This window comes from Morus notabilis, unplaced genomic scaffold, assembly GCF_000414095.1.
Source record: "Morus notabilis unplaced genomic scaffold, ASM41409v2 Scaffold729, whole genome shotgun sequence".
Lineage (NCBI taxonomy): Eukaryota > Viridiplantae > Streptophyta > Magnoliopsida > Rosales > Moraceae > Morus > Morus notabilis.
Genome location: NW_010356787.1, coordinates 72,013 through 84,848, shown reverse-complemented (window position 1 = coordinate 84,848; position 12,836 = coordinate 72,013). Strand labels below are relative to the sequence as shown.

The following is a 12,836-nucleotide window of genomic DNA, read 5'->3' as shown; positions in this document are numbered from 1 at the left end:
GGCGATGGATGAGCCGATCCCCCATCCCACGATAGCGTGATCCCCTCGACAGAACGAACACCCAACTGTTTTTTCTACCGACGGCGGCGTAAACACAACCTCCTATGACGGCGACACGAACTCAGCCCTCACAGCGGACGAACCAATCTTGCACTGACGACGATGCGATCTCCGATCTCCCTATTACACGGTGGCGCGAATCACTCTATCCCTGACCGGCGTGAGCTATCCCGCCTCTATCCCCGATTTCCTCTTCTGTTTTGGGTCCTTTGTTTTCAGTTTATAACAAAATAAAATCGTGGATTCTAGCTCCACAGTAGGTGATGTTAATTTGAGCCCAAAAAAAAATTCCAACTCAGGATAAGAAACGCCTTTAACACTATAAAGAAGATCTACATGTTTTCGGTGGGAATCAAAGAGAAATAAGAGAGATTTTGAGGAGAGTGATCTAAGGAGGAGCAACTGAAAAATTTTCAGAAATTTCTTGAATTTGGGATCTTTAATTTTTTTTAATTTATTTTTGAAATAAAGCATTTTCTCCCATTTTATTTTTTAATATTTAAATATTTTATATTTTGATAATGGTTTTAATTGATGTTTAATGGTTGTGTCAGAAAACTGTTAGGACTATAAACGGATTTGGATGGATGGAAGTGATAGTTTCATTTGTTGTTGTTGTTGTTGTTTTTTTTTGTTTTGTTTTTTTTTTGTAGATTGAGGGATATTTTGAATCATTTAAAAAAAAAAAAATTTAGAGGACATTTTAAGATGATGTACATAATTTAAGGAATATTTATGAAAATGATTCTTTTTATTTTATTTTATGGCCTTTCCTACAGTGAGAATCTTTAAAAAAAAACTTGTTGATATAATACTTTATTTTAATTGTTAGGTTAATTTTTAATGATTAAATTTTTAAATAAAGTAATTATGTTTAGTGCATTATAATTTTTTAATATGAACATATATAAATTTAATTGTAAAAAATTTAATCTAATAATTAAAATAAGGTATTTTATCAATAAATTTTTTTAAAAAGTTTCAATGCAGAGACTTTTTATCTTTTAAGTGGGTTGAGTATGAAAATATAAAACTACCATAAAAAATAACTTTTTTTTTTACTTCTTGAATTTGAGATGAAAATTGGTATTCTACGCCTCACGATAAAATTGAGTGTGAAATTACGATTAAATTATGTCCACAATCACATCAGATATAATATTTTAATTATTTTAAGTGTGTACATAAAATATAATATTTTAATTAAATTTCTAAAAAAATTTAATATATGCTATGTTTTTAACTTTGATATAATTCTGTTGTAATTTGACTGCTAAAAATTATTTGATGTTTTTCTAAATGTACAATAGGAAATTTTTTATTTTTTATTTTATATGTGATTTTAATTTTTGTGGCTCCATTTGAACATAGAGGAGGGACTAGTATGAATTGAGAGGAGGGAACATGGAGAAGGGATGATAATTCATGCTATGTGTTGTGTTTATGTGTTTATGTTGTGTTTTGTTCATTTTTTTTTTAATTTATAGTTAACCTGAATACAATCAGTGACACAAAATTTTTTAAAAATCGTAACACAAACACGACACGATCATTTTACAGGTTGACACGACACGAAAATGACCCATAACACGAAATTGACACGAAAGTTATACACTTTTCTTTAGTTTTTTACATATTAGAAATAACTTAACTTAAAATTCATAACATACTAAAATACAATAACATCCATCAAAATTAAGCAAATAATAGTATAAGATTTTGAGCATAACTATCATGATATCACAAGTTCATAATAAAATCTAAAATATATAATGAAAAAAAAAAAATTTTAGGTTTTTACAAGTTTCGTGTCTTGTTCGGGTTTGACGAATCCAACCTAAAATTGATCAGTGTTTTTCGTGTCAATTTCAGGGCGACCCAATTCTGATCCGAACATATTTTTCTCAACCCTAACCTACGAAATTCGTGTCATTTTCGAGTCGTGTTGTCGTAACGTGACTCATATTACCAGCCCTAGAGAAGAGGTAACATCCTTCTCAACTTGACATTTTTTTTTCAAAGGAAACTTGACATGCTGTTTAATTTGTGTGCTATTGGGGAATTTGTAACAATTTCTTGGTTGGAATCTTGCAGAAGAAAATTTTAAATTGACAACAATGATATAAGGAAAATTCTTTAGTACGGTAAAAAACTATTATTTGTTAACAATATAGAATTTTAAATCGTTGAATATGGATTTTTACAAGTTTTGTGTCATGTTCGGGTTTGGTGAATCTAACCCAAAATTAATTAGTATTTTTCGTATCAATTTCAGGCCGATTTAATTCTGACTTGAACATTTTTTTTCTCAACCCTAACTCGTAAAATTCGTATTGTTTTCAAGTTGTGTTGTGGTATTGTGACTCATATTACCGGCTCTAGGGAAAAGGTAACGTCCTTCTCAACTTGACATTTTTTTTCAAAGGAAACTTGACATGCTGTTTAATTTGTGTGCTATTGGAGAATTTGTAACAATTCCTTTGTTGGAATCTTGCAGAAGAAAATTTTAAATTGACAACAATGATAAAAGGAAAATTCTTTAGTACCGTAAAAACTATTATTTGTTAACAATATAGAATTTTAAATCGTTGAATATGTGGATAGTATATATGAATGTAATGAAAAAATAAATATTTAGAGCGTGCTAAAATAGTAATTATAACAATCTAAAATTACATTATTATAAAAAAAAATCTAAAATTACATTATAGATGGGGTACTACTCGACAAAAGATCCTTTCAAGTCAAGATAATGTTCCATTACGAAAAAAAAAAACTTTAAAAAGTTATTCTATTTAAGATCATTCACATGGTTTGAAAGAGTACATTTATTAAATTGTTATATGATGCAGTCGGAAAAAAAATCAAAATAAAGGTTTTTGAAAAATAAAATACAATAATAAGTACTGATTTCTGGGCAATATTTTTTTGAGGAAAATTTACTAACTCGTGATAAGAATTCGAGAGGAAAAAAAATATAATGATAAGAATCTCAATAGTTAATAAGTGTATATAGTTATCGATTAGCATTTAGTAATAGGATATATTATCATGGACGATAATCACTATTTTATTTTTGTTACTTATGTTAAATTTATCTCATGTAATTAACAACTTATAGGTTATCTTTCATAATTTATAAATCGTCACTGCATATTTTGTAAGTTATTTTTCATAGTGCCACTAATTTTGTGTCGTAGTATAAATAATAAAGTTAAAAATAATAATAATTAAATTTAAAAGTTTCTCCGTTATCAAAAAAAAAAAAGAGAGAAACATTTAGTTGGGTCACAAAAGAAAAATAATTGTTTCACTTTCAAAAAGAAAAGAAAAATAATTTCATAATTTACTTGATTAAAAGAACACAAAGTAAGATGTACAGTTCCGTTTAGTTCGCTGATTCGAGTTTTTAATTCGAGTTGAGATGTGATTTTATGTGAGAACTTTTTACTATAGCAAAAAAGTTAGATGTGATTGTTTGTTAGAGCTTTTTACTGTAGCAAAACTCGAATCAGCGAAATGAACGGGGCTATTTCTAATCGACATTCTTCTTAATTTATCTCATTCGTTGCATGATCGATACACATTTGGATAAATAATTAGTATTTAATGATTCTGTAACGACACTTAAATAGATAGAAAATAAAACGACTTATTTTTTCATTCATATGTAACAAATTTTTAATAAATATATTGTTGTAACTTCGTGCTAATGTAACAATTTAATCACGATGCCAAATTAATCACAAATTACGTGGGTACTAATTGGTCTCATGTAAATATTATTTAACATCAATGTGCCGTTTCTTAGATTTTCATTTGGATTGGCTCTTTAATATTTTATTCACACATTACAATTGGACCGATTAACCTTAGCATATAATATCAAATAAATGAATGCTATATGTCCTTATGTACTATTTTTTATAATTTCAAGAAAAAAAAAAGCCATCAGATGATAATCATCACCGTACATCATGCATACCTGCACAAAAAAAAAGTCATATTTCACGGATTTATCTCGTGGTTCCTCTTGCACTGTTTAAAATTGTCGAATTTCCGGTGATTTATATATAATATAACCTGCTTAATCCTAGATATAACATTCAGTAACATAAAAATTAAATTATTTGTACTGAAAATTCTCTTGCAAGATATAAGAGACTAGAGAGTATACTTTCTCAAATGGTGTTTAAAAATTCAGGAGAAAATTGTTGAATTTACTCTTAAAGTATATGAGTCTGAATTTTTATCTTTACTCTATCGATTTATCATTTTAACTAGTATAATTATTTAACTAAAACGGATATTAATTATGAGTAAAAGGTAAAGATTTAGACTCATACATTAAGTGATATTTGTCTCTTTTTCTCAAAATTTAATTAAAGATAATGCCTAATCCTATTTTTAATTTAGAGTAGGTGATGCACAAGGGCTGCTCAACTGTAATTTTAATTAGCAACAAAACAAACGATGACTTGTTAATTTCATGGGGCTGCTAAACTTTAATTTTGTGCCAAAAATAGGTGTTTTGGTAAACCAATATTTATGCCACCTATAGTGAACAATTTATTGCTGCACCATTTAATTAAGCTATTGAGTTTTTTTTTTTTTCAATTTTTATATGTATTTTTTTGCTCAAAAAGCTATGGGAATTAAATTAAAGAGATAAGGCCTTCTAGTACATAAGGCTTGAGACTCCAATAGGGGAACAATTATAGTTCTGTTTCTTGATGTCATTTTTTGCACAACTCACTAATCACACTCAAATAATCAAGTCACAATTTTGGGAAACACATGAATGTGGGGATTAGATTGAATTATCTTCAACAAAATGCTAAGGGAAAAAATAGGAAAAAAGATCATTTCATAGGGGAATTGAATTTATCTACCAAAATGAATGGTTGGCTCTACAGAAAGTGGGCGTCTAATGAATGGACAATTGAAATGGATGTACACCGTTTTTACTCGCCAAGGACATTTTCCAATAATGATAATTTTGTCCCATATAGAAAAAATTAATTTTAAGGGAGAAAAAAGAGAGGGGGGAGATAATACATACTGGATTACTAAATAAGGAATTTCCTTAATGGATTAGCTTAATTTGCAGCAAAATAGAGGAGTTAATACACCAGTTTCTTAATCAAATTACCCCTTGTTTGTAAACTTGGATTATCTATTCAGTTTTCAGTGTCTCAAATGGTGTCTAATCAATTACATTTTGTCATATGGCAAGTCAATTAAATAACATTTCAAAATTTTAGATGATATGACATAAGTGATTTGAAAAATTCAATCACATTCCATCTGATCTACAAATATTCCCCAGAAAATGTTTTTCTCTAAGTATCGAAGATTCTTTGTGGAGCCTGTTTTGTCTATGATAATAGAACAAGGAAAAAAGAAGAAGAAGGTATTGGCATAACTTAGAGTGGAAATATAGCATTTGCTTAAGATATAGATGCTAACCTTTAGTATGAGTTGACTATATATATTTGATTAAGTTATTTAATGTTATACCCCCTTTCTATTGTTTATGAAAATGACTTCCTCCCATAATTGAAAACTTGATGACTTTAGTAGTGTTTGTATTATTATTATTTTAATTTACGTGACAATTAATTGATTAGATAAACTTACCACATAGGAGATGTTTGGTAAATAACTTCTTATAGCTAGAGGATATATATATATATATATATATTTTTTTTTTGATATAAAGGGAAAGAGGAATGTCACTACATTTAAATGGGGTTTAAAATAACTCGAATCCTTAATTTATAATTAAGGTGAAGGGACTTACAATCAACTAAGCTGTCCTCATTTATCAAAGAATATATTCTTTTAAAGCAATATGATCACTCTTTCTTTTTTCCATTTTATTTTTCATTTCAATATAAGAATTTGTCAAATAAAATTGCTTCTCAAATCAAAAGTGGAGAAGTGGATGACTAATGACAAGAAATTAATCTGTACTACATATTAAAAATAGAGGCAAAGTGAGATGCTATGTGTAAAGAGTAATACTCAGAATAATAAAGCTTTTTTTTTTTTTTTTTCTCTCCTTTTAAGATTCCAATCACCAAGAAGTGTACCAGTTAATTGCTATTGTAATTGACAGACGGTTATTTATTTTATATTGATTGTCATGTATCGTTAATTGAAAAATAATACGTGAATTGCCTACTTATTCGGCAGCCAATGTTTAATAAACAACTTTGCACTATTAGAACAACTACACACTTAGTCGTTGATCATTATGGAAAATGATTGTATAATGTTATCGATTAAGTGGAAAATGATGCATGAACTGCTTAATTATTTGGCAGTCAGTGTTTAGTAAGCAGGTTAGTACTCTTAACGATTATAATTAGTTATTGTTAATCGGTACACTCTGCTCTCTCGCGACCCCTACAATATACAAAATATGAGTAATACTATCGAATACCGATATTAATTTGTTGTATCTTCTTCCTTTCTTTCCTTTTTTTTTTTTTAAGGAAAGAACTGAATTTAATTAAGGTATTTTCTTTTCTTTTTAAAAGATATTTCTTATGTTCAGATTAAAAAGAAAACGAGCACACTCAATCTACAAGGAAACTGACTGAATTTAGCATTTCATTTTGAAACATACAAATGTTGTTCATAAGAACTGAATTCGATAGTTTATTACTCTAAAGATATCCATTGAGCATATGAGGCTTGTTTTGAGTTTACAGGTTTGACCATATTGTACCTTAAACTAAGGGTTTGACATAATTTTTTACAGGTTAGTGAAAAATTACCGTGGATCATTCTAGTCTTCATCCGAACTTAACTGAACAAGAAATAAGTTGTGTTTGCGTCGACGCGTGTTAAAAATGTAACTATCTAAACTAACTCTTTTGATTTTAACAAAATTAACTTATTATTCTAAACTTTGAAAGAAAAAACAAGAAAGAAAAATCACATAATTAAGAGTTACAAAGAGCGATCACATTAAGAACACGTATATTTGAGACGAAATAGTATGACAGATCTATATATACTTTATATCTAATAAAAATCAATAATCAAGATAACTCCTTAAAGAAAAAGGTTTTACTGCATAAACATGTTATGCACAGTTTTTTTTTCATTAATTTAGTTCATGCTATTTAGTTCTAAAAAAAAAAAAAAAATCATGCTATCAGGTATACATTTAGGGGATGTTTGGTTAGAAGATTTAAATCATGATTTGAATCATAGTTCATAATTCGCTACAGTATTTTCTCTCAAAAAAAATATACATAAATCAAAAATAATTCTAATCACATGATTCTAATCCATAAATCAAACATCTCCTTAACTAAATTAAATGAATATTGCGTTAAATGACGCAGCCACACTAGTCCCTACTTCATCTTTAAAATTTTAACTTTTATTCTTAGTTTTTTGTTCTATTTTTTTTAAATTATCACCGTACATTCACATAATATTTAAAATACCCAATTATTTTCTCATTTAATAAAAAATATCTCCAATTTTTTCGTAGTACCTTCAACTTTTTTTTTTCCTGGGGCTCCGATATTTAAATTATCAATATGGAAAACAAAATCTAGAAGTTTCAATTAATCGAATACCTTCAAGGCATAAAAAGTCTAAACTTAAAGGCAAACTTCTGACTACTTGGCCTTAAAAAATAAAAGTAAGGGGAAAAAAATTTAAAAATAGAAGTCTAGAAGTTTCCGAATATAGTGATCTTTTCTATTTTTTCTTCTTTTAATTAACAATTCGAGATTTTTCACTGCCCTTTTTTAACCTCAAAGGAGAAAAATCTTTGCGTATCACGCCTCCATCGCCTTCTCTAGACCACGAACGTGTAAAATTACCAAAAAGGAAAATCACCGTGGTTTATACTTCACACACAGCACTGTCACCATATTTATCACAACAATCGCTAAATGCGCCAAGTGTTTGTAAATTTCCACGTGGCACGGAAAGAGTAATTCCTGGATAAATTTGATTGTACCGTGATAATCCAAAAGGACAGTGCTGTGCACTTAAAAACTCCCCCCCCAATAAACTTTTTCAACCGTACTGGGGAAAAACCGATAGAGTTCCTCCTAGGATTTTAACCTAATCACGGTTAAGTGTTAACCCAACTACGGTTAAGCCCTTCCACATCCTCAAGCAGTTTATATAAGAACGAGACGTTGCCGGGGTTTCTGTAAACAAACCTCACTCAGAAAGCCAAAAAACAAAAAAATGATGCTCGGTGAACCCCATCGCCCAAATCCGACCGTCCACGTGCCTCCCTGGACCCTAACCCTAGAAGATCCTACGGCTGAGATTTACTCGCCATTTCCTCTGAGCGGTGTCTCCGTCAACAGCTCTGATTCCAATGGCAACTCCGGTGAGTACTCTCCCTACTACCTCCACGAAGCACTAACGGCTCTGAGTCCGTACATGGCCGGAGACGCTGACGCCGATTCTGACTCGGAGATTTCCGGCCGCGAGTCCGACTCGCCGGTCGACGCGTACTCGTGCGATCACTTCAGGATGTTCGAGTTCAAGGTTCGGCGGTGCGCGAGGGGAAGATCACACGACTGGACGGAGTGTCCGTACGCTCATCCAGGCGAGAAGGCTCGCCGAAGGGATCCGAGGAAGTACCACTACTCCGGCACGGCTTGTCCGGATTTTCGAAAAGGCCATTGCAAGAAAGGCGATTCCTGCGAGTTCGCTCACGGAGTGTTCGAGTGCTGGCTCCATCCGGCTCGGTACCGGACTCAGCCGTGCAAAGACGGGACGAGCTGCCGACGCCGCGTTTGCTTCTTCGCTCACACGCCCGACCAGCTTCGGGTTCTGCCCCCTCAGCAGAGCCCTAAGGGCTCCAACTCCGTCGATTCCTACGACGGATCGCCTCTCCGCCAGGGGAAGACGCTGCCGTTCTTCTCGTCTTTCTCCCCGACGTCGATCTCGCCACCCACCAGTCCTCCGGCGGAGTCTCCGCCGATGTCTCCGATGACTCAGGTCCTAAGCCGCTCTCTCGGCTCGAGCTCCGTTAACGAAATGGTGGCTTCGCTGAGGAATCTTCAGCTCGGAAAGGTAAAGTCTCTTCCTTCTTGCTGGAACAACACTCAGAAGGGCTCTCCTGTGTTCGGATCGCCCCGTGGGTCGATGCTTCGACCCGGATTCTCTAGCCTCCCCACAACTCCAACTAGGGCTCCGACGGCCCGACCCGGCTTTATGGATTTCTACGATTTGGGCTGCGAGGAGGAGCCCGCCATGGAAAGGGTCGAGTCCGGAAGGGACCTTAGGGCGAAAATGCTTCAGAAGCTCAGCAAAGAGAACTCTCTGGGCCGGGTCAACCCGAATCTGTCTTCAGGTGGTGCTCCTGATGTCGGGTGGGTCTCCGAGCTGGTCAAGTGAAGGAATCAAATAAAGAAAAAAAGAAGAAAAATTGCTTCGAATTTCAAAATTATATTTTGGGGGTTCATTTTGGTGGTGGTTTCTTTTGTTAGTTTTTGGGATTTTGCTTCCTTTCTCTCTTTATCTCTCGCTGTGGATATTATCAGGAAATAGAGGGATTAAGAGTGAACTGGAATTGGATTTTGGAAGCAAAAAAAAAAAAAAAAAAGGCAGGTTGAAAGATTCTGCTTGTAAATACTTTTGAAATTATTATTATCATCAAGTAAGGTGGTATGCGTGGGTGAAGAGTAGAATCATCTCTGTTTTGGGGAATTTCCTTAGAAGAATTTAGATTGATAAGTAAAAGGGAAAAATGGGAACTTTTTTTTTTTTTTTTTCCTTTTTTGGTGGCTTGTATAGTTTATTAAGCGGACAGTGAATCGGTGATCCATTTTCAATTCCCACTTCCCTTTTGCTTGTTTATTTATGTTAATTATTGTATTTAATCACCACTATCTCACTTTTGCTAATCTTTATCATCATTGTAAAAAAATTTTATATCCTTGTAATGATCTTATCCTGTTGGAACCTATCATCAATGTATTGTACATGTTTATTCAACTTCTCTCTGCATTTTGATTTATGCTTCAAGTTTTATAGTATTTTTGGTTTTTTTTAATTTATGAAATGTGCTATTTTATCTTTTAATAATCTAAAAACGTTTGTTTAGGTGAAGATATATGATCTTGATGATGACCATCAGAGCACGTTTGGAGTAGACTATAAATAGTCAAACATCAGTGGGATGTCCGTGTAAATAGGGACAGGTTATAAATAGATATCTATTATTTTCTTTACATTATTATGCTGGCTTTATTACTGGTATTATTATTTTCTGGTTTGCAAATTGGTGGATGGTATTGGTCGTAGAAAAAATGAAAATCGTTAGATTTTTGTTTTCTGTTGCATTTGCATATTTGCATTAGAAACTGTTTGTTTATTTTTTAATTCGGTTTTTGATCAATTTTCAATCAGAAAAATACAATTTCGGTGGTTTTCAATCATCCCTTTGGACGGAGTATAGAAAAATGGAGAGAATTCCATACACATGATCCATACAAGCTCTCAACATCTTTGTGGGGGCAGCTTTGGATCGGAGAGAAAAGGAAATATCTCTGAGACACTGACAAAAGGAAAAAATGTTTTTAAAGAGTACTATAGAAGTTGGATAGAATCAAGGGAAAAGAAAATCTCTCTTCTTCTCTCTCTTTCGACTTTTTTGCTCTTTTATTTAATTTTTCGGGTCAAGAAAGAAAATTTTTCAGTCACAATGAAGGTAATTGTTGGAAGTAATGGACCCGTTGGATTTTTTCAACTTTTACTTATTCTTCCCCCTTTAACCCTTCTTACACGCAAATACTGTTCAGATATGAGAGCATGGGCCAACTTTACTCCTAAATTGGGCTTTGTTTGGGTGTGTAGTGAAGTTCGGGGTGAATAGAAATCTCAACCGCTCGATCGTTGAAGTCTCGATCATCTTTTTGATTTGGACATCCATCAGTCGAGACGACTAATGAATAATGAATTTCACTATTTATGAATAATAAATTAGAGTGTGGTCCTGTGGTGAGACTTATTGGGAGTATATTTGTTGGTTGAATTTATTAATTTGAGTTTTTAATTTAATTTGAGATGTGATTTTATGTGATAATTTTTAATTATAATAAAAAAATTAAAAGTAATTTTTTATGAGAATTTTTAATTATAATAAAATTAAAATTAAAAATTTGAATGGATAAAATAAACAAGATCTTTTAAAATTGTGATTTATTTTTGTTTTGCTTCCTAATGAAGCGTTGAACTTCTTATATATATATGAAGTTTTTTTAAGTCTGGCAGCTTGATTAATCCGGTAAATGAAAAAAAAAATTTCTTCATATTTTCGTGTAAAATCAATAAGGTCTCATTCATTTATATATATAAAACTCCGTTTGCTTAAGAGTAATATTTAAAATAATATAATCTAACACATGTAATATTAAGTGTAACATTCAAATAACCGAATGTAACATACGTGTGAATGATATTTACGTAGGAATTATAAAGAAAGTTACATTTGCTGGACTGTACAAATACCAGACTCATATAAGATAAGTCCTAAATTCGACGGTCGTCCGAATACAATAAGTGTAACTTTTTCATATGCAAGTATAATTTTTTGGTCTACTTATGTAACATTCCATGTTACCACAAAAAAAAAATTTACACAAACATTACGGATGCAGAACTTAAAAAATTTCCTGTGTATAGGATTGAAAATTCCCGAGATCCATTTGGAAGCTGCACAAATAACGTTGCTCTTATCATCTCACACCACCGCCCTAATGCAAGAAAAATAAGAAAAGAAAATTTCCTTCACAGCCGCATCAATATTTATGGTCCCGTTTATTTCACCGATTCGAGTTTTGCTATAGTAAAAAGCTCTCAGAAACAATCACATCTAACTTTTTTACTACGGTAAAAAATTCACATAAAGTCACATATCAATTCGTATAAAAAACTCGAATCAGTGGACTTTTTTAGTCGCCGAAATTTTTAATTTATTTACGTGGTCTTGGCCATGACACAAAAAAATCTCTCAACAACCTCTGTGCCTTTACTATCGTTTCGAAGTAATCTTTGTCACTCGTTTTCATAGACCATTTTATTGCGATCAATCTAAAAGCTAAAGTAAGAATACAAAACATCTCAACTTCTCCATCTTTGCATTTGTACGCTACATACAAAGCACAAATCACAAAAAGGACCACGAAGATTGAAGAATAGACCATAAAGCACAGGAACAATACCACAAAGCACGCCTTGTGTCATCGGACTCTTGACCGAATGTAGATCTTAACCTTACAAGGGCTCCTCGCTGCCAGCTTCTTCGACCAAACCCAGTCCATCCAAATCATTCTTTGTGTTTAGTCAAAATTCGACTTTTGCCCTTTTATTATTTACTTTGAATAGCCAATAAATCCGACACAAGAAGGTTTTCCTCTTTTCTACGTGGACTAGTGATAGATTTAAAGAGATTAGGTTTAGAAAGTCGATGATCCTTAAAAAATCCTAACCCGATGTCGTAACCAATCTTTTCTTCTAAGTCTCGATACCACTCAATGCTTCGCCAAATATACGAAGAATTATTCCAACGTCTCTCTCTCCTCAAGAAACTCCAAAATTTGGGGAATGTGTTTAGCTTGTAGTTAAATAAAAAAAAAAAAAGAAAAATTCCAGTGCCATAACCTACTTTTTTTGAGGAATTATTCAGTACACTAGCCGTACCACGTCATATACACTCATTCAATGAGATTGTATCATTTAGACATTTTGTTGTGTTAGCTTTTTACTTTTATTTTTTTCTT

At 32.2% G+C, this 12,836-nt stretch overlaps 1 protein-coding gene across 1 annotated transcript; it reads left to right on the top strand.

Moving 5' to 3' along the window:
- The first annotated feature begins 8,231 nt into the window (after positions 1-8,231).
- On the top strand, positions 8,232-10,021 carry LOC21388951 (zinc finger CCCH domain-containing protein 20). Its single transcript, XM_010088599.2, has one exon. The coding sequence runs from the start codon at positions 8,287-8,289 to the stop codon at positions 9,448-9,450; it is 1,164 nt and encodes a 387-aa protein (XP_010086901.1). The 5' UTR covers positions 8,232-8,286; the 3' UTR covers positions 9,451-10,021.
- The last annotated feature ends 2,815 nt before the right edge of the window (positions 10,022-12,836 follow it).